At 34.4% G+C, this 22,162-nt stretch overlaps 3 protein-coding genes across 4 annotated transcripts; 1 reads left to right on the top strand and 2 right to left on the bottom strand.

The window, feature by feature from the left end:
• LOC113733288 (probable WRKY transcription factor 53) lies at positions 1 to 2,524 on the top strand. The gene is made up of 3 exons (XM_027259589.2): positions 1 to 581; positions 691 to 819; positions 1,685 to 2,524. Exons 1-3 carry the CDS (start codon positions 250 to 252, stop codon positions 2,325 to 2,327), a joined length of 1,104 nt encoding a protein of 367 aa, XP_027115390.2. The 5' UTR covers positions 1 to 249; the 3' UTR covers positions 2,328 to 2,524.
• Positions 2,525 to 3,166: 642 nt separating this feature from the next.
• LOC113733289 (NADPH HC-toxin reductase 1) lies at positions 3,167 to 7,476 on the bottom strand. 2 transcript variants are annotated; one of them, XR_003458996.2, is made up of 7 exons: positions 7,262 to 7,476; positions 6,847 to 7,016; positions 5,596 to 5,808; positions 4,879 to 5,252; positions 3,785 to 3,989; positions 3,579 to 3,691; positions 3,167 to 3,483 (listed from the first exon to the last, which is right to left on the bottom strand). XR_003458996.2 is itself a non-coding variant. In XM_027259590.2 (5 exons), exons 1-5 carry the CDS (start codon positions 7,368 to 7,370, stop codon positions 3,339 to 3,341), a joined length of 1,011 nt encoding a protein of 336 aa, XP_027115391.1. In that variant the 5' UTR covers positions 7,371 to 7,476; the 3' UTR covers positions 3,167 to 3,338. The 2 variants fall into 2 exon arrangements, 1 of the variants encoding a protein (XP_027115391.1); XM_027259590.2 differs by lacking the exons at positions 3,579 to 3,691; positions 3,785 to 3,989.
• A 7,320-nt stretch (positions 7,477 to 14,796) lies between these two features.
• On the bottom strand, positions 14,797 to 16,897 carry LOC113729513 (dihydroflavonol 4-reductase-like). Its single transcript, XM_027253803.2, has 2 exons — positions 16,476 to 16,897; positions 14,797 to 15,094 (listed from the first exon to the last, which is right to left on the bottom strand). The coding sequence occupies exons 1-2, from the start codon at positions 16,895 to 16,897 to the stop codon at positions 14,956 to 14,958; spliced, it is 561 nt and encodes a 186-aa protein (XP_027109604.1). The 3' UTR covers positions 14,797 to 14,955.
• Positions 16,898 to 22,162: the final 5,265 nt, after the last annotated feature.

The following is a 22,162-nucleotide window of genomic DNA, read 5'->3' as shown; positions in this document are numbered from 1 at the left end:
TTTCTTCAAACTGAGAAATTAGGCTGCAACTTCTATCTGCTCCTGTCCATTGGGCATATCCTGCTATCCATCTCAAACTGTCATGTTTGTCCTTCCAGTAGTATTAGTTAAACTAGTGATGTGTTCTCCATTTGCCATCTGAACCGCTCCTCAAGCTTATCGCTTTCTGAACTCCAGCTCAAATCCATTTTTCAGCTTTTGTCCCAAATCAGAACCATAGGCCTGTCCAGTGGTTGTGAAAATCCAAACATGGAAAAAGTTAATCCGAGCGACCAAAAGAATCTAATAATTGAGCTAAGTCAGGGTAGGGAGATGGCAAATGAACTCAGGAAACAACTTGATCCGGTAACATCTCCGGCGACTTGCGAAGCATTGGTTGAGAAGATAGTTTCTACATATGATAAAGCACTAGCCATGTTAACTTGGAGGGTCTTAAAGGAAGTAGAGACTTTGCCAGAAACCGGCAGAAAGGAATCTCCTCCATTTCATTCCCCTGTTCTCACTACCCCAATAACTGAGGGCTCAAATTCCAGTGGTTTCTCAAAGGATCAAGAATGCAACAAAGATGCATCCAGGAAGAGGTAAACATTTCAAGCCCCCAACTGTGCTCCAGTAATTCTCTGTTTTCTTGATTCTTTCATTAAATTTTGAATTCGATAGCGATCTCAGTTTTCTTATGTTCGTCTGCAGAAAGACATTGCCAAAGTGGAGTGACAACGTTCGCGTTTGCTCTGCAAGTGGTCTTGAAGGTCACGTTGATGATGGACACAGCTGGAGAAAATATGGGCAGAAAGATATTTTAGGGGCTAATTTTCCAAGGTAAGCAGCAGCAACCTCATACGGTCAGTCTGTCTTATCCGAAAAGTGGCCTTCTCTCTTTCACTTGTGCATTAATTCTAGACCAGACTACTTGGTTGTGCTATGACATCATGAACTGCACAATTGCCTGGGAGTGACAAAAACCACAAATACTCCCTCCCCCTCCGTAGGTAGGTAGGGACATCCTTGTTACTATACATATATATATATCCCTTTTGGGCAGAAGCAAATCCATGGATGACTAATGGAGCAGTAACAATTAAAGGTTAAAATTGTGTGCATATTTTAGACGGTTAGGATTGAAAGGGATCAGGCACAGCCGCTTCAAGAACTGTTCATAATTGGATGCAGGATTGTGACCTGATTTGCAAAACTAATAGTAGTACTACTTAAATAATAGTGGAACAAATAGATATACATATTTTCTGCCGACTGGTTTGCAAAACCAATAAATAACAGTACTCGAATGAATTCATCTGTTTTACATCTTCCTAACCGTAATGTACCATGGACTGATGTACTGAAGCTTATCTAGAATTCGGGTGGAGCATTTATATTATGGCCAACAACTTGTTACTCTCAAGTGGCTTAATTCACTAGTAGATGGTATGGTCCCATGGATTATACATAGAGATACAGTCAGTAACCAGGCAAAGTAACTCCTGAACATTAAATGATGAGCCCATACTGTCTATGAAAATTGACTTTCCTGGGTTGTCTGAATTATGCCGGCCGTCTATCAATGGTCTCAATTGAACTTGAATGAATCTCTTGGCTCCGTGCTTCAATAATGTGTGAGCTTAAATATTACTGGATCAGAGTGTGTGTGTGACTAGACTAACAGGAGGAGGTATTGCAATTGCAGGGCATATTATCGATGCACTCATCGAAACTCGAGAGGCTGTTTGGCAACCAAGCAAGTCCAGAGGTCGGACGAGGATCCGGCCGTCTTTGAGGTAACCTATATAGGAAGGCATAGTTGCATTCAAGCCGCCAATTCAGGCTCAGCAATACGTTCAGATGGAAAGGAAATGCGTAAACCAAAGAAAGCTCGTTCACTAGAAAGAGGAGGGGGTAATCAATTGGGAGCAGAACAGACGCCGCAACATCTTGGACAAGGCCTAAAAGTTGAAACGGAGGTCTCGAAAACTAAAGAAGAGATTTTCCGCTCATTTTCCTTCTCTTTTAAAGGAGTGGAATCAGACATTCTAGAGAGCCAGTTCTTCTCCGATGTAATGAAGGATTGTGACATGATGGGCGGCAGTTCGCCTACATTTTTATCTCCGACAACGTCCGAGTCCAACTACTTCTCATCATCATGCCAAATGGACAACAACTTCGGTATAGACAACATCCTGCAGACCTCAGAGTCTGATCTTACTGACATGATATCAACTCCAACTTCAGTCATCAGCAGTTCCCCGTTTGGTGATCATGATTTCTCGATTGATCAAGTGGATTTTGATACAAGTTTCACACTTGATGACGACCTCGCCTACTTCAACTGATTTTCAAATCCATTTATCCCCTGAGCAATTCAATAAAAAAAAAAACGTGTCTATATTATCATAAAATGCTGGCTCTGTTACCGTTTGTACCTGTTTTGATCCTTCCGCACCGGAAGCCGGAAAGAGAGATGAATAAACTGTGAAATCAGTTTTTAGTTGTAGTCCGAGAATATAATAGATGTACATGTTGGTACCCACCGCCACCGGCTAGTTTAGGATTTGATTTGATCTCGGAAGACATGGATCATAGAAGATAGAGTGTTCATTTGTAATTTCTGTATTTCATGATGATTGATGTATGGTCACCTTTTTCCTTCAGGTGATGTGTACGTAGAATTATAGATTAAATCGAGTTTCAATGTTTGATTTGGAAAAATAAACCATTTGGTAGATGAATCTTGAGTAAGCTGATCGGCTGAAATCATCATGTTATCAGACCCAAAAACTATGGAACAGATTCTGAAAAAATAATAAAAATAAAAAAGGAGTAGAAGGCAAAATTGAAAGCAAAAAGGCAAGACCCTAGACTCGTCTGTACCTTTAATTCATGCAATCCAGTATCAGACTGTCAGTACGTATGGTGATTAAATAAACCACAAAATATAAAAATCATCAAGATTGTTTTGACCATTTCAACAACATTATTGAATGACAGTCCACTTCAAGAATTTCTTCTGAAAGTGGCATTATTTATCTTTTTCACAGATTCAACATATTTTTATTATATTATCTATTGAGATTTGACACAATAAAGGGTTTAAGGTGATTCTACGGTCCCTTTTGGTATCATACCCGCAAGTGAAATTCATCGTTAGATGGTGAAAGAAGTATTACTGACCTTTAGTTTAAACATTATTTAATGTTTAAAATTTAAATTATTTATCTTTAATGAGAGATACAAATTGATAAAATGGTTCCAAAAGGGACCATAAAATTCACCTTACTTGTGAGGTGGGATTTCTCAACCTTATTAGAAATGACTGAACAGAAACATGCTTATATGGTAATGTTTTAGGAACTCTCCAGTGGAAGTGGAACCTTGAAATACTGAAGGGAGTCATTTAGGGTCATCACAGCGTCATATTTGTAGTGAAAGCCCAATTCCTCCAGCTTTGAAGAGCCCCATCTAATATCTCTATTCGAATCCTCAATGAACCTGAAATAAAATGCCAAAATCAGAACATCTAATTCCATTCAAGAAATTATTGTTAACCACAGCATATTGACGTCAGAAAAAAGTACTTCATCTACCAGCGTGCACACCTACAGTTGGCATTAGGCAAAAACTTGGACAGATCCGGTCCACCGGCAACGCTATAGATCGTGTGGCCAAAACTTGTCACGTCATTTCTTTTGCGAAATGCCTGAGGATCGTAAAGCAAAAAAAAGCGCCATGGCTTATTCATCTCCTCGAGATCTATATTCAGATGGTGGATCGGGTCTATGCAAGTTTTTACCTTAGCGTTGTACTCTTCAATCACAGCTAGTAAAGCCGGTTGGAGGACAGAGTGGATTTAAGTCCAACAATTGGTGGATCCAAGTTTTTGCCTTGGTATTGGGTCACTTGGAACATTTTTTGGGTCCAGACCCTCTTGACAGATTGGGTTGCATGAACTTCTGTTGGTTCATTATCCATTTCTTGGTATCTTTGCCCATCTCATACTATGAAGAGAAACAGTTCTGGGCTCAGTAAACACTTCTCCAGATAGGTATAGCAAAAATAAGGACGGTTGGAAAAAATGAAATATACCGTCAAGATTCTGCCCTTTTAAATTTCAACCACCATTATGGTCTTTCCAATAAATTACAGTAGGTAACGTTTCAAAGTTAAACTAACGATTCCCTTTCGGCTAAACTGCATTCTTATTCATGTGATTTGTCCTACGGATGATATTCAGATTTAACTTGTATATGGCTAACACTAGACTTAAAGTATGTTTCTGTGTAACTCAAATTTTGATAGAGCAAATGGCGAGAATGGTGATTAAACTATTTAAAATGGCACGATCTGGTCATTAAACCTTTTTTTTGGGGCAAAAAGGTCATGTAAATTCCTCAAAACAGGCTTTTTGAGTCATTCTCTGCTAAATTAACCAAAAAGGGTCTATATTTTAGGACTTTTTTGCTCCTGAAAACCTATAAGAGTAGGTCAAATATATGATACCCGTTCCTTTGTCTTTATAAGCTTGGGTCCAAAGACTACTAAACAACTTAGGTTAACCATTTTGTGCCTATGAATTTTGCTCAAAATTTATTTGGGCCAAGGGTTACAAAAGATTTTTTTTTCTTTTTCTAGATTGATTTATTGATTAAATTGGTCGATATGACACTAAATGCCCGTTTTAAGGAGTTGAATGACCTTTTTGATCGAAAAAGAAAAAAAGTTTGATAACTAGACCGTGCCGCTTTAAATAATAATGTAGCGGCCATTTTTACCATTTACTCATTTTGATACGACGGAAGTTCCTATGATTTCAAAGACCCACGAGAGACTCTAAAACTATATGGCACGTCAATATAATTTATAAAAGTAGTTAAAGGTAAGCCTTACTCATCGGGAATTTTGCTTTCTGAGCAACGACTTTGAATCAACGTTGCAATCTCCTCTGATTTTAGAAGATCAGAAGCACATAGAAATCTGCCAGTGAAGCCCGGGTTTTCCACGCAGAAGATATGGGCATCAATAACATCTTCAATGTGCAAAACTGGAATTTTTCCAATCACTTCCTCCAAAAACCTTAGAGTTTGATACCTCATCTTGTCTTTGGTAGCTTGGGATATTAGCACTCTCATGCTTTCGCCTATCAAGGATTGAAATTTGTATCCTCCAACAATTCCACAAACAAGACTCACCACCTCTAATTTCTTCTCATCATTGTATCTCAGCACTTCTTTTTCGGCCAATGTCTTTGAGCGTACATATGCCTGCCGCAGCGCCGAGAAATAAAAAGATTTGACAAAGTGAAATATCAATAACATCATATGGCCCTATATTTGACTTTTTTTTTTTTTTTTTGTAGATTTTTTTTAATAGGCCAAAGAAGTTAAAATTTAGAATCTAGCAAAGGGTAACATTAACTCATGTTGATTCTAATTATTCTATATAATCAGTTTCCACGTTAATTTTGACAAAAAATTAATTTTAAAGCAAACGAGAATAAGGCATTAGGCTTGTTATCATAAGAGATTAGATTGAAACTAATAATCCAAATATACTTTGCTAAAGCAGTGCAATCTGAGTAAGAATGAGGATAGACCTACTACATACAGTTAAGAAATCTGTGGCGCATCTATAGGAGACATTGAGAGGAGTCCAACAGGATTCATCGATTGTGTCCTTGTAGCCTGATCCATCATCCTTTAATGCTGATGATGCTACAACAGAGGCAGTGTAGATGAGTTGCTTCACAGTTCCTGATTTGATGCAGGATTCAGCAATGGTCTTCACCCCAGCAACAGCTGCCTCACAAGTATTCTTATACTGCATGCGTAATCATTGTACACTTGATAGGGTCACAGAACAATTAATCCAACCAGTTTAAATATGCTGCCGTAATGCACCTCAAATTAATCGAAATTTAAGTCCCAAAAATTGGTTTCAGGCACCTTAAACTCGATCTCCTTAGGTCCTCAAAATCGACTCCCAAATTATAAGTTCATCAGGCACGCCATTTCTGCATTCTTCCTATAGTTAATATATATACTAATCGTCTACCACAACAGTGCCGATGCAAACTTTCAGCTGTACTTGATAGACATGTAATGTAAGTCACACGAGCATAATAATACTAATAATTTTTCGCCCTTTTATTTGCTTATAGCATCAGCATATTTTTGAATCAATTTTTTATGTGATCTCATATATGTCACATCAAAAAATGCTATAATATTTTTTTCAAAAAAAAAAAATCCCAAATAATCTTCTATCCAAACACGCCCACATAATACACCATCTAGTGGGGTAGTTAATGCTATGTATTGTAAGTATCGTTGGCGGTGTATTGGTTGGAATCCCAAATTGGAAAGTTTGTAGAAGATCAAAAGACATAAATTAAAGCTTTACACCAACTCAGTTGAATTTCTTTTGTGGGAAACTTTTGGAGGAAAATTGCTGAGTGTCATGCGCATTTGTCTTCTTTTGACTGTTGCAATAGATTATATTCAAAAGTCAATAAATCGGCACTTTGGGCCATTTTGGTTGAATCTTAAGAAAAGATATGTGTGTATTCCCTAAAAGGGTGCCTATTAAATGGGTACTTTTTCAAGAGGCATCGCTGAAACTGTGTATTTGAATAGCATACATCTGAGGCATCAATGAAACTAGTTTTGGTTCTTCACCTCGTGAAATCAAAACAATATCCTCCACAAATCGTTCCAGGGAGGAGAATTTCTTCATATTGCTGTAGGGAAATTCCGTTTTAGCTTCGTTAATTTTGAAAGAAAGCATCATTAACCCAGCAGCAACATTATAGTTTTTTTTTCCATTTTTTTTCTTCTCTAACGGTTCGAGAATTGGAACCTGAGAGCTGGAGGCGTCGTGCTGCAAGGGAGTGGCAACGTGGAAAACCACCTGGCAGCCTTGAATAGCAGGACCAAACTCATCAGGATTGTAGATATCTGCCTGAAACAATAAGAGCCTTGTGTCTGCGTGGGGAAGAGCTTTGAGCAGCCCTGTCTTTGATGCATCACCTGCACGTACATGTGCACTACTTTCTTAACTTTTTTCCTAGATCATCACATACAAGTATTTAGCTGTTAAAACGAAACCCTTCTTGCTTAATTAGCCTGTCAACGTATAACAAAGCCCGCCAGTACTTCGACCCTAATAGCTCTAATTGCTCAGCCATCTCCTCATTACTTAGGCAGTGTGTAAGTGATAGAAAGAAAGACAGAGAGAGACCAAGAAGTAAAGATTGGCATGGCAGGTTGCCTACCTAAATTCCGGAGAGTAGCATGGACGGCATACCCTTTTTCCAGCAACTTGTGAACGAGGGCAGAACCGAGATAGCCTGCAGCTCCCGTGACGCAAACCTTGGTGTTCATTTTTTGCAATTAAATCTGGTGACTGATTGATGTGGCCAAGGGTTGTATATAGGAGCACTTTGTTTGCATGATACAGCACAATATAATTAAGGGATATAGGTTTCTGACAATCACATTGAGCTCTCCTGAAATTTAAAAAATTATACATATCTCCCTTATTATTTAAAATAATAATTTTATTTTTAAATATTTTAATGAAATTTCCTTATTTGGCATTAGGCTTGTCAACGGTCTATTGAATCCGGACCGGATCAGTCAAATTATTTCGGATACGGGTAGGGATATAATTCCGGGACCCGGATCCGGATCCGTTTTGTTAAACAAAAAACAAATCGGATACGAAATGTGGTATTTTCGACCCGTATTCGACCCGAACCCGAATATAAATTGATTAATAATTTAAAAAGTATATATTTATTAATATAATATTCCAAATTTACTTCTGTAACTATTATTTTAAAAATATATAATTTTTTCGGGTAGGTCCGACCTGGATCTAGGACCCGCCGGATCCGGTTCCTGGAGAAAGAATAGAATACCCGTCGGATATCCGAGTCGGATTCGAAACTGGTATAGAATAACGGGTTCGGTCCGGATTTATTAGTTCCGACCCGTTGACAGGCCTATTTGGCATGCTTATTCTTAGAATGAGTTTTTAAATTATTTTTTCATTCTTTTTTTTTAAATTGCTTACCAATAAAATTATAGAACTACCACTATTGCCTCTAGTTTTTATTATAACTAAATGTCGAAATAGTGATTTTTTTATGAGTTAATTTTATATGCAATCCAATGTTTTTGCTGATATTTGTAATCTTTTTTTGGTATTAAAATTAAAAATAAATAAATAATGGCCCAAAACCACTATTAAAATATGATATCCCACCGCTCCAAAAATTCATAAACTCTAAATGAACTATTTCAACATTTTCATTTCTATCTTATAAATCAAAATTTATAATAAAATACCATCAAAAGCATCATATCATAGTAATAAAATTATTATTATAATTATTTATCAAATAGTAGAAATAGGCATGAAAATTTTGGTACATTTGCCTTATAATTATACTAAATAATCTTATAATTGTATAGAAAAATAAATTAAAATTCATCAGACAAGTGCATTTTTTGGATATTCATTTAAAAAATTGATCAAGTCAATATTATTTTAAGGTTTTATTATTAAAACTATTAAATTAAGGGATATAAGTGTAATTTTTTAAACTTTAGGGGAGGTTTTTTGAAATTATCCCTATAATTAATTTTACTTTGGAGGCTGGGGTGGTCATTTGTTGCTTCTCGAGGATCGGAGTACATTGATGCTGGAGCATGGTGCTCCCACTTGCGCTCAGGTGAATCTTTTTCCTCTTGTAGTATAATAATATAATGTAGCATAATCTGCCTGTATTGTTATATATTATTATTATATTGTGAAAGCCAAATTTTTTCCACGATCACTGACATCTCGTCCTCAGTCCTCGATTACGTTATGTCGCCAAAATTGACGTTTCCAATCCATATCTTCAAAAATAGTGGATGATAAATAGTGGATGATGTCATCCACTATTTTCAAGATATGGTGCTTGGTGTTTTTGGAGGTTTCTTATATAACTATTGAGAAGAACTTGAATAATTGTTTGAGTTTTGCTAGGAAGTGAAACTTGAAGTTGTCGACCGGGAAGGATTGGATTGGGTAGGAAGGAAACTTGAAGTTGTTGACCAGGATTGGATTAGATGATAAGATAAAAAATATTATAAATGGGAGGTTCTTAATTCGACGTCTTTCACTTATAAAAGTAAATTTAAAAAATTGAAGTTTACACTTAATGAAAAAAATAAATGAGAAATGAGCCTTACAAAAGGGGGGAAAAAATTTTCATATGATTATAATCAGTCCACAGTGGTGGAATTAATATATACCAATTATATTTAATAACATTACAATCAATAACCAACTAATAATCCACTAATTTTGAAACGAAAACTAGCATCTATTTGTACTGAACTTATTTATGTTTGCTTAACAATACCGAATAGTATATTGTTGTGACCATTTACCAATAATTTTGGCGTATGGATGTTCTTTTTTTTTTTTTTTTCCTTTTTTTGTTTTGGGTGGTAACTGGACGATATTCATTTCATTAAATGACCCATACCGGAAATCCCCGAATATTCATGTCTTAGCTTAAGGCTCTCTCTCTCTCTCTTTTTCTTTTTTTTTTTTTTTTTATAAAAAAAAATTCACTTTATTTTGTTTGTTTTTGGCACTAAATTCCTTGGCTTGACCTGGCTCGAACAAGAGCAACACGAAGCCGTGTTGGCCACTGGTTATGATCATCTGCCATTCATTGAAAATAATCACAAATTGGTGGACTACAATGAATCTTGAAAATACAGATAATCCAGTTGAAAATCTATTCAGGCCATTGAAGAATCGCACTAACAAAAGTTTCAACACGCACACCACAAATCATTAGAAAAACAGTTCTACCTCATACCATTACCGATTGTCAATTTAGTCATGGCAAAATCTTCAACTTTCTAGAAAAACTTTCAATTCCTTCTAATTGGTCATTGGTTGTAGAGCAGAGTAACACCTCTCTTTCAATCTATGGCCCTATTTAAGAAATGAATTTTTTAGGCGTTTGTCTAAAACTTTACTGTAACTTATTATATAAATTTTAAAAAATTTTTTGAAGTGTGTAAATTTTTATATATTTTGAAATGTATAGTTTAAAATTTTTGAGAAATTTTTTTAGATTACTATAACTAAAGTTTTTAAAAAACTTGTAACTGACAAATTTGGCAAAAAACTCAAGTGCGTTTTGTTTGATAGTCTACTAGCAATGGTAATATGGATTTCGATTTTCGATCTTTTAGGTGAAAGTTTCTTCGTTGTGTTCTCGTTCGTTTAGTTGATAAGAAATATCAAACAAATCTTTTTTTTTTTGTTTTTTGTTTTTAAGGTTTCGTAATGGTTGATTCTAAATTTGACTAAATCAATTGCGTCCATTCTCATCAACTCCTTCTAGAAAATTCATTTAAAGCTTTGCTTAACACAATTGACTGACCTAGTTCATAGTAATTTAGTCTGTGAATGAAATTATCACTTTAAAAAAAAAGTTGGTTAATTGAAAGAAAGACTGTAAATATCCATCAAGGTGCATAGAAATATTTGTTAGCAGTATGCCCTAGAGCATTAATAATTATTGTCTTGATTAAAATAAAATGGCACTTCTTGATTCAATTATTCTTGGTTTAGATTTGATTGAATGTTGTCCATTATTATTTGTTAAGATTCCATTCTCATGTGATGAGAATATGAGTGACGGAAAAACTTGGTACAAATAATATTAAATTGTTCCTAATCATAGGATTATTAATTGGACAAGTTTAATTCGGAAGATTAGTCTCATATTTATTTTCTATGATTAATATGAGATATTAATGATAATAGAATGGCGAGTCTCATACCATTAAGTATGTGATATTAGAACAAATATGAGAGGCACTTGTGTGACAAGTTGGCTTGAACACTAACTAATTTAAATAATGAATCATTAGCTTATTAATGTCAATGATTCATTATTGATTGCAATGGTGCATGTGATCCTTAGACCTGAGATGACATGGTTGGCTCATTCATGGGTGGTTAAAGTCTATCAATGCAGAAAATACTTGTTCTAATCACGGATGAGTATTGGCATATGGTACCTCTAATTAGTTATGCATGGAGCCAAGTGTTTATGCAAAATGGGATCTATTATTCCATCATGAATGGTTTGATATCTTATGAAATCTATCAATCTTGACTAAAGGAGTTCTTGGCCAAGACAAATTGATTCATGTAGATGATCAATTTTATAGTCAAGTAATTTGATAGATTAAGTCATACGATTGAGTTTTAGAGTTTGACATTATTACTAAACTGAACTCAATAGGGATATAGTAATAGAAGGATTTTTATGCAAAACAATTGCAGTCATGGTTCACGTAGAAGGATTCCAATCTTTCATCACCGGTTGGGCGTCATGATATGCTGCTAGGCATCACTCATGAACTATGTTAACTTGAGGTATATTTGGAGAACTTCTCAAGTGTTAGAAATGTTCTAACTAATGTTAATAGGTTAACGTTTATTACATTGCCAACTGGGTAATGAACCTAGATAGTCACACACAAAAGGATTTGAACTAATAGGGAAATTGATTAGAATGGGTTTATACTTTGGTAAGTATGCTAGCACATCTTGAAACCCAATCTAGACTGAATTTGGAGTTGGTATTTGTGTATGACTCAAATATTATAAAGATGAAGAGAACAGTTAATATAATTATATTAATGGTGTTTATATTTTGATGTGATCAAAACTAAAACATGAATTAAATAATTGTATTAATTTTATTCTATTTTGATTTGATCAAGATGAGAATAAAATATATATCGGTTGTTTTGATTTGATCAAGATAAGAATCAAATATGGGTTGGATAATCATATGAGTTGTGTTATATTGATTTGATCAAGATAGTATAAGATATTGATCTAATCAAAACAACTATATAAATAAAACCCTATTGACAAAAGTTGGGCAAGGTCCCAAAAAGGGTGAGAGGCAATTGCGGCTGGTCTTTTGAAAAGAAAGAAAGTTATTTCTTCTCTACAAAAGACAAAACTCCAAAATTCAGTAATCCATTAGTTTGAGTCTGTGTGGACGAGCTAGAGGCGTAACGCGTGGAAGGCTGATTGCTGGAATTCGAACATCTGTAGCAGGCATCGCATATTCGTCTAAACAAGTAAGTATTTATTTGTTTTGAAATATCAAGGCCTGAATCAAATTGCAAATTCAAGCAATAACATCGAAAAATTGTTTGCTCATTCCGCTGCGTAAATATTTTTCTTTCAATATTAATTCCAGATAGCAATCATGATTAATATGAGCATTGGAACTTGAAAGAAAATGCTACCATAGCTTCTTAGATATGGAGTCCAGTTCCTTGTGTTCATTACCGAACGTTAAGACCTTCTACTAATACAAATGAATGCATGCTTAGTGTGGGGTTGGTTCCATAATTCCATTCACATATAATAATATAGAGAGACTGAAAAAGAATACTACAAGGAAAAACAAAAAAATGGTAATTAATGGTGCTCTTTCTTCTTTCAAATGCGTAAAGGCGCTTAATTTATTATGTTTAATTACAAGAAGACGTGTTACGACTCGAGCTTGACATAATTAACGAACATGCTTAACTAGTTTGATCGATCGGTTCTCATTGAAGTACATAAAATTTAATTAAGGTTTTAATTAATTAAGGCTTCATATCATATCTTTTTAATTTGGATGTTTGCAATCATTCATGATAATTATTGGCGGGGACTGGTTAACCAACCAATACAAAGGAAAACAAAATCAGATGTCAAAAAAAAATTAAATGCTGATTTGATCTCGGAAGATATCAATCATAGTAGGTAGTGTTCATTTGTAATTTCTGTATTTCATGATGATTGATGTATGGTCACCTTTTTCCTTCAGGTGATGTGTACGTAGAATTATAAATTAAATCGAGTTTCAATGTTTGATTTAGCAAAATAAACCTTTTGGTAGATGAATCTTGAGTAAGCTGATCGGCTAAAATCATGTTATCAGACTCAAAAACTAGAGAACAGATTCTGAAAAAATAAAAAATAAAAAATAAAAAGGAGTAGGAGGCAAAATTGAAAGCAAAAAGGCCAGACCCTAGAGTCGCCTGTACCTTTAATTCATGCAATCCAGTATCAGACCGTTAGTACGTATGGTCATTAAATAAACCACAAAATATAAAAATCATAAAGATTGTTTTGACCATTTCAACAACATTGAATGACAGTCCACTTCAAGAATTTCTTCTGAAAGTGGCATTATTTATATTTTTTTCACTTATTCAACATATTTTTACGGGAAAATCATTCAAAATGTCACTTACATTTTGTAAAATAACTTTTTTTGTCCCTTATTTTTAAAAGTGTAATTTTACGTCTTTTACAAATTAACATTGGTCAAATTTGATCCCTACATAAGTTTTCAATTAATTTTTTATCAGAATCCACTACGTGCCTTCTATGTGAACATTTTTTAAGGGAAAAATTGTCAAATCAAATTTTACATAATCCGATCCATAATTTCTCACATTTTACAAAATGAATTTTTTCGTTTCTCACATTTCACAAAATAAAATTTTCCACTCTTCACATTTTATAAAATGAATTTTTTTATTTTTCATTGATCATATATATGAATAATTTTTTTAACCCATATATATGTATATATATATCTATTTGATTTCACTTAAATAGTACGAATAGCATGTAATATATTTCTATTTGATTCATCTAAACATATTGTTCAGACGAAATTAAATAGATATATATATGAATTTAAAAAAATTGTTATTTTTTCACTCATGTTCATTTCTTTTTACTCAAAAATTGAAAACAAATAAGACATTTAATCCTAAACATTATCGAATGTTTATATCGAATTAAATTTGAAGAGAAAAAATAAATAAATGAAAAGTATGACAAAAAGAAGTAAGTGATTGGCACTCTCAAATTTTAAAACAATCACAAGACAAGTAGTTTAACTGTTGGTCTTAAAGGTGGCGAGTAGAAATTTCAAATTTAAATTGCAATTTGTTATTATGACTATAGAATTCAAATTAGGACCGATTAATTAGATGGTCTTATTATACAACTCAATAAATGAATTATTACCAAAAGAGAAAAGGTCATAAATATTGAATAGGTTCACATGGTGAAATCAAATGGGTATATACATGAGTTTAAAACAAACTTGTTAGCTTTAAACGCAAGTATATATCTATTGAATAGCATGTGTACAACTACAATTAGCCTGTTTAGATGAAATCAAATAGAGATATGTTATATGTTATTCATAGTATTCAGGTGAAATCAAATAGATATATACATGAGTTTAAAGAAAAAATATTTGTACACATGGTCAATGAGGGATTGAAAAATTCATTTTATAAAATGTGATGGATGAAACAATTCATTTTGTGAAATGTGAGGGACTATAGATCGGATTATGTAAAATTTGATTTCACGATTTTACCCCTTAAAAATGATCACCTGCAAGGCACGTGATAGATTTCGACAAAAAATTAGTCGAAAATTTAGGTAGGGACCAAATTTGACCAATGTGAATTTATAAATGACGTAAAATTACATTTTTAAAAGTGAGAGACGAAAAAATTATTTTACAAAATGTGAGAGACCCTATTTTTATTATATTATCTATTGAGATTTGACACAAAAAAGGGTTTTACTTTTAAGGTGATTCTACGGTCCATTTTGATATCATACCCGCAAGTGAAATTCATCGTTAGATGGTGAAAAAAATGCTATTGACCTCTAGTTTAAACATTATTAAATGTTTAAAATTTAAATTATTATCTTTAATGAGAGATACAAGTTGATAAAATGGTTCCCAAAAGGGACCATAAACTTTTCCTTACTTGTAAGGTGGGATTTCTCAGCCTTATTAGAAATGACTGAACAGAAACATGCTTATATGGTAGTGTTTTAGGAACTCTCCAGTGGAACCCTGAAATACTGAGGAGAGTCATTTAGGGTCATCACAGCGTCATATTTGTAGTGAAAGCCCAATTCCTCCAGCTTTGAAGAACCCCATCTAATATCTCTATTCGAATCCTCAATGAACCTGAAAAAAAAAAAAGCCACAATCAGAACATAATTATTGTTAACCACAGTATATTGACGTCAGAAAAAAGTACTTCGTCTACCAGCGTGCACACCAAACAGTTGGCATTAGGCAAATACTTGGACAAACTGGTCCACTGGCAACGCTATAGATCGTGTGGCCACAAACTTGTCACGTCATTTTTTTCCGAAATGCCTGAAGGTCGTAAAGCAAAAAAAAAAGTGACGTGCCTTATTTATCTCCACGAGATCTATATTAAATGGTGGATCGAGTTTATGCAAGTTTTTGCCTTAGCATTATACTCCTCAATCACAGTTGGTAAAGCCGGTTGGAGGACAGAGTGGATCCAAGTCTTTGCCTTGGCATTGGATAATTTGGAACATTTATTGGGTCTAGGCCCTCTCGACAGATTGGGGTGTGCATGAACTTCCGTTGGTTCATTTACCCCATTTCCCATTTCATACCATGAAGAGAAACAGTTCTGGGCTGAGTAAACACTGCTCCAGATGGGTAAAGCAAAAATAAAGGACGGTTGGAAAAAAAGAAATATACTATGAAGTACTGATAAGATTCTGCCCTCTTAAATTTAAACGACTATTATGGTCTTTCCAATGGTAACGTTTCAAAGTTAAACTAACGATTCACTTTCGGCTAAACTGCATTGTTATTCATGTGATTTGTCCTACGGATGATATTCAGATTTAACTTGTATATGGCTAACACTAGACTTAAAGTACGTTTCTGTGTAACTCAAATTTTGATAGAGCAAATGACGAGAATGGTGATTAAACTATTTAAAATAGCACGATTTGATCATTAAACCTTTTTTTTGGGGCAAAAAGGTCATGCAATTCCTTAAAACAGGCTTTTTGAGTCAGTCTCTGCTAAATTTACCGAAAATGATCTATATTTTAGGACTTTTTCTCCTGAAAACCTATAAGAGTAGGTCAAATATGTGATACCCGTTCCTTTGTCCCACATCAGTAGAGTCGGAGATGAAATCTTTGGCTTATAAGCTTGGGTCCAAAAACTACTAAACAACTCGGGTTAACTATTTTGTGCTTGTGAGTTTTGCTCAAAAGTTATTTGGCCAAAGGTTACAAAATATGTTTTTTTTTTCTTTTTTTTAGATTGGTTTATTAGTTAAATTGGACGATATGACATGAAAGATCCGTTTTAAGGAGTTGAATGACCTTTTTGATCGAAGAAGGAAAAAAGATTAGTAACTAGACCATGCCACTTTAAATAATGTAGCGACCATTTTTACCATTTACTCATTTTGATACGACGGAAGTTCCTATGATTTCAAAGACCCAAAGACAGACTCTAAAACTATGGCACATCAATATAATTTATAAAAATGGTTAAAGGTAAGCCTTACTCATCGGGAATTTTGCTTTCTGAGCAACAACTTTGAATCAACGTTGCAATCTCCTCTGATTTTAGAAGATCAGAAGCACATAGAAATCTGCCAGTGAAGCCCGGGTTTTCCACGCAGAAGATATGGGCATCAATAACATCTTCAACGTGCAAAACTGGAAGTTTTCCAATCACTCCCACCAAAAACCTTTGATACCTCATCTTGGCTTTGGTAACATGGGATACTAGCACTCTCATGCTTTCGCCTATCAAGGATTGAAATTTGTATCCTCCAACAAGTCCACAAACAAGACTCACCACCTCTAATTTCTTCTCATCATTGTATCTCAGCACTTCTTTCTCGGCCAATGTCTTTGAGCGTGCATATGCCTGCCGCAGTTCCGAGAAATAAAAAGATTTCATAAAGTGAAATATCAATAACATTATATGGCCCTATACTTGGCTTGTTTTTTGTAGATTTTTTTTAATAGGCCAAAAAAGTTAAAATTTAGAATCTAGCAAAGGGTAACTCAACTTATGTTGATTCTAACCCTATATATTGTTTGTTTTTGGCGCTAAAATTCCTTTGCTTGACCTAGCTCAAACAAGAGCAACAAGATGCCGTGTCGGCCACTGGTTATGATCATCTGCGATTCATTGAAAATAATCACAAATTGGTGAACTACAATGAATCTTGAAGATATAGATAACCCACTTGGAAATCTGTTTAGGCCATTAAAAAATATGATTCTACAGTCACACTTACAAAAGTTTCAACACACAAACCACATATCACTAGGAAAACAGCTCTACCTCATACCACGATCGATTGTCAATTTAGTCATGGCAAAATCTTCACTTTCTAGAAAAATTTTCAATTCCTTCTGATTGATCGTTGGTCATAGAGCAGAGTAGCACCTCTCTTTCAATGTATGTTGTAATTTTGTGTATCTTTTGTTTGATAGTCTACTAGCAATGGTAATATGGATTTCGATTTTCCATCTTTTAGGTGAAAGTTTCTTCGTTGTCTTCTCGTTCGTTTAGTTGATAAGAAATATCAAACAAATCTTTTTTTTTTTTTTTTGTTTTTAAGGTTTCGTAATGGTTGATTATAAATTTGACTAAATCAAGTGCGTCCATTCTCATCAACTCCTTCTAGAAAATTCATTTAAAGCTTTGCTTAACAAAATTGACTGACATATATAGTTCATAGTAATTTAGTTTGTGAATGGAATTATCACTTTAAAAAAATTGTTGGTTAATTGAAAGAAAGAATTGTAAATATCCATCAAGGTGCATAGAAATATTAATTCCAGATAGAAATCATGATTAATATGAGCATTGGAACTTGAAAGCAAATGCTACCATAACTTCTTAGATATGGAGTCCAGTTCCTTGTGTTCATTACCGAACGTCAAGACCTTCTACTAATACAAATGAATCCACGCTTAGTGTGGGGTTGGTTCCATAATTCCATTCACATATAATAATATAGAGAGTGAAAAAAGAATGCTACAAGGAAAAACAAAAAATGGTAATTAATGGTGCTCTTTCTTCTTTCAAATGCGTAAAGGCACTTAATTTATTAAGTTTAATTGCAAGAAGACGTGTTAAGACTCGAGCTTGACATAATTAACGAACATGCTTAACTGGTTTGATCGATCGGTTTCTCAACTAATCTAACATGTGTGCCTAATTAGCACATAAAAATTAATTAAGTAGTAGAACTTTTGTGGACATCCTCATGATGAAAGCAATTGGAAACTTAGGATATGTCGTGTATTTTAATACTAATATGATATGCTTCATATCACATCTTTTTTAATTTGGATGTTGTAATCATTCATGATAATTATTGGCGGGGACTGATTAACCAACCAATACAAAGGAAAAAAAAAAAGTCAGATGTCAAAAAAAAAAATTACTGATCTAGTACTAATACTAATACTGCAGGGGGTTGGTGGTTAGGCACAACTCATGACTCAAAGCGTTTAACTTAACTTTCAAAGAAGCTATCCATTGGCTACTGTGCATACATAAATTACAAATCACATATGGGACTAATTGCCAGACCAACTGTATCAATTTGTGGTTACTTTATTCATAATCCTAATCCTGGCTCCTCCTGCCCTGCAACATCATTGCTGGGGAATCATAGACTCCCATTGCGTTGCGCTTGGAATATTTCCAACTCAACTCCTGCAATCTAAATTCAATCCCAACCAAAAAAAAAAGGGTATTTCTGCAGGTAAATTGATTCCGCCGAGCTCGATCCTGCTTTCTAGAACAGTTGAGTCAAAAAAAAAAAAGGGATTTAGCTCAACTAAATCAAAGTACATATAATGGACTCAAATCCAACATTGCTATGCAATTGCAAACCCTCTTCACGCCCCTACCCCTTCACTTAGCTAAAACACATATTAATAGTGTTGGAATCTTTGGCCTCTGAAGCTAATGAATCACAAGTGGTTCAATTTCTCTACCTTGACTTTACCAACCTTAAAATATGCAAAGCTGCCCTTCATATATATATATATATATATATATATTTTATTATAAAGACCATGTCGTCTCCAAGAATTTTGTATTCCTTTAATCACCCTGACACAAAAAAAAAAAAAAAAAAAAAAAGAGGGTTTGAATTGCTCCATGTTTTTTGCAACATTTTACGAGTAATTGGGTCACAGAAGTCTACAGGAAATGAGGAATGTAGAAGAGTAAAGAGCCTGCAATGGCGACAATTTATTGGGTCCTATTATATTATCTGTTTGTTTGCACGTCTGGTCTGTCCTTCATTTTTTCCTCTTCTTTTGACCCTTAAGCTGTCTTTACTCTCTGTGGAGAATAATCCAGCATCACTACCGTATTTCCATTGATTCTGTTAAAATGTGGCATGTTAAGCATTCATTATAATACGTCCGTGTGCTAAACAAAAAAAAAAAGAAGAAGAAGAAGAAGAAGCCTATTAGGAAATAAGAAACGTCAGGAACCAGGTTACGGTTTTAAATTTGGTTTTGAATTGCTCGACACTAACATGCATCTATTGCAACATTTTACGAGTAATGGGTCATAAAAGTCTGCAGGAACGTCCAAATAATAAACCTGACATGGAGCCTGCAATGGTAATAATTTATTGGGATAGCTCAAATAAAGAGAGTAAGAGACCGCCACGAAAAGAATGAAAAAAAAAAATTCTTTTTAGCCTCTTTAAGAAAATGACCTATGAAATAAACCACAGATCCAATAGAAAAGGTCGTCATTCCATGCCAATCTAGTGAAATTATCGACCCAAACAAGGAATTGCATATCACTGGAATTTAATTTTGATCAAAAAAATGCTGTCTATTTAATTAATTATTTATTTATAGAGTGTTGTTCTTTGACTTCATATAATTTACTTCTTTCACTAATTAATAACAACTTATAATACAACAGAAGATGTAATAAACTGAAACTGTCCGTTTGATTTGAATCTATTAGAAATATGTTTTGAACCAAAAAAAAAAAGTATTTGTACCACCTTTGAGATGTTCGGTTGATGAATACAAAAGGTTGTTAAGAAAATGAGCGAAGTAGTTGGAAGAAGTACTAATAAAAATATTCTAATTTTTTCTTTGTTTAAAAAATGAATATGTTTTTCATATGTACAATTTTCTTTTTACACAACAAGGTTTAGATCATATCACATAACATGAATTCAAATAATATATATGTAGCATACATCCAGAACTGCTAGTATAAAAAAATTACTGTACTGTTAGTGCATAAAAAATTAATCCTTAGAAAATTGGATGACCAAAAATGGCTCTTTATGTTGTCATCATTGAATTATGCGGTAAGAACAATTTAATCACTTCTGTCCTTAAATATACCGAATATTTTTTCTTCCTTGAACTGTCTTCATTTTTTTTTTCAACGGAGAATATTCGAGCATTACTTCTACATTCTTAGTGAAGTTTGGTTAAAAATTGTGACGTGTCACATCAGTCGCATTCAATAACGAGCTGTAAACTATGTCATTAATTCATTCCTAAAATATAAAAATTGCTAACTTCATATTCTTGTTCATCATCTGGTAAGAATTTCGGGTTGTGATATTCCATTCTGTCTATATTCTGAAAGCTTCATTTGGAGCAATGCAAAAGAGGGAACGGCCCCAGGCAGGGGGGGTCACATCTTCCATACTATTATTTTAAGAAGCTCAGGAGATGAGATTTTTTTTTTTGGGTAGAAAATATGGGTGGGTTTGGCTCCTTTTACCATCATGATACAGGACATGCTCCCAAAATCATAAGTAGTTGACAGAGACTTTTATCGATTATCAATTAACACAATTCTTAGCATTTTTTTTTTTTTTTTTTTTTGTCAACACAGGGGTGTCCGGGTCAAGACCCGAAGGCGGCCCGACTAATCCCCTGCGCCTGGAGTACAGCGCCACCCCAACCGCACCCAGGCGTTAGGTAAGGTTCGATCCCACGACCTTGCGAGTGGTTTTCCAGCCGCAGACCGGGTGATTTAACCCGGGGGCAATTCTCAGCATTTAAACACACGATTTTTCGTGAATAAATATTCTGTTTTACTGATTAAACCCTCTTGTGTCGGCAGTCGACACCTAAGACATGATGAGACGACTCGTTTCGTCTATTTATTGCTCGTGCATCCCACGAGCAACACGATGGATGTGGATGACGTAAAAGTGACATCATGCTTTGGTAAGAAAGAAAGTGATATCTCCTTTTTTTTTTTTTTTTTTTGGGGTTACAAGGGTTGTTAGTAGGAGCATTTTCCAATTCATGGCAATGGAAATTTCAGAATATTCTGCCTGATTAATTAATAGCGGGCAAGAACAGCTTAGCCTCGGCTGCCGCCAATTAATTTGGAATCATCTTTATTTTTGCCAGCCCTGCCCTGCACTGTGGTGGTTAGTATTAGGAGTCAAAAAGAGCCGGCGCTGTTGGAAGGGGGGCGAATGCTTGCTGATGTGATTCCTCGGGGCATATGACGACCACACCACACCAGAAACTTCAATCACAGAGCCCCAATAGAGAAATTCAATAATGTTAAATGGCAAAAAATTGGAAGCTTCTATAGCTAGCTAAATTTGACATAACCAAAATCAACGTGTTCTGATGTCGCCGTCTTAAAAAATATATATATCAACGTGTTCACTTTATCAGAATAGTAAATTTTTTTAAATAAAATTTCGTTTGTATCATAAACATATTTATCAAATATTAGCATGTTCAGTTTATGTTCGATTCCTCCTCTAGAAGGATTACATAAGAAAAGAAAGAAAGGAAAATCAAATAATGATATGTTCTCAAGCGATACTTTCAAGTTTCAACGGAAGAAAGTTCATTCTACCATAATATTTATGTCAGCAAGGAGTCAAAAAGTCCTTTGCTCAGTCCAACTAAACGAAAAGAAAATATGCAAATTCACACAACATCATCACGTAATCCATCATTATCTTGAAGATTCAAGGCAAGATTTTCACCCCAGCTCTTCATTTGTTGAATATTGGAGTCGCTATTGTGGTCAAGCTGATTTCCTTTTGCATTCTTTTTTTTTTTTTTTATCAGCAACGGGGGAGCCTAAGGAGACTATGATAGGGGGCTAGTGAATATACAGACCCAACTACATTAAGGCAAGATTTTCACCCCATCTCTTCATTTGTTGAATATTGGAGTCGCTATTGTGGTCAAGCTG

The sequence above is a fragment of the Coffea arabica genome, chromosome 2e, assembly GCF_036785885.1.
Source record: "Coffea arabica cultivar ET-39 chromosome 2e, Coffea Arabica ET-39 HiFi, whole genome shotgun sequence".
Lineage (NCBI taxonomy): Eukaryota > Viridiplantae > Streptophyta > Magnoliopsida > Gentianales > Rubiaceae > Coffea > Coffea arabica.
The sequence above is the reverse complement of the archived record's forward strand: the minus strand, read 5'-3'. Positions and strand labels throughout refer to the sequence as shown.

Excerpts from the sequence above, each read along its gene's own strand:
- LOC113729513 (XM_027253803.2), bottom strand. The coding sequence starts at position 16,897 with ATGTTATTGATATTTCACTTTATGAAATCTTTTTATTTCTCGGAACTG. Across the intron at positions 15,095-16,475 it reads GAAAGCAAAATTCCCGATGA|GTTCATTGAGGATTCGAATA; the intron begins GTAAGGCTTACC and ends TTTTTTTTTCAG.
- LOC113733289 (XM_027259590.2), bottom strand. The coding sequence starts at position 7,370 with ATGAACACCAAGGTTTGCGTCACGGGAGCTGCAGGCTATCTCGGTTCT. Across the intron at positions 7,017-7,261 it reads TGCTACTCTCCGGAATTTAG|GTGATGCATCAAAGACAGGG; the intron begins GTAGGCAACCTG and ends ATGTACGTGCAG. Across the intron at positions 3,484-4,878 it reads GAAAGCAAAATTCCCGATGA|GTTCATTGAGGATTCGAATA; the intron begins GTAAGGCTTACC and ends ATTTTATTTCAG.
- LOC113733288 (XM_027259589.2), top strand. The coding sequence starts at position 250 with ATGGAAAAAGTTAATCCGAGCGACCAAAAGAATCTAATAATTGAGCTA. Across the intron at positions 582-690 it reads AAAGATGCATCCAGGAAGAG|AAAGACATTGCCAAAGTGGA; the intron begins GTAAACATTTCA and ends GTTCGTCTGCAG. Across the intron at positions 820-1,684 it reads TTAGGGGCTAATTTTCCAAG|GGCATATTATCGATGCACTC; the intron begins GTAAGCAGCAGC and ends TTGCAATTGCAG.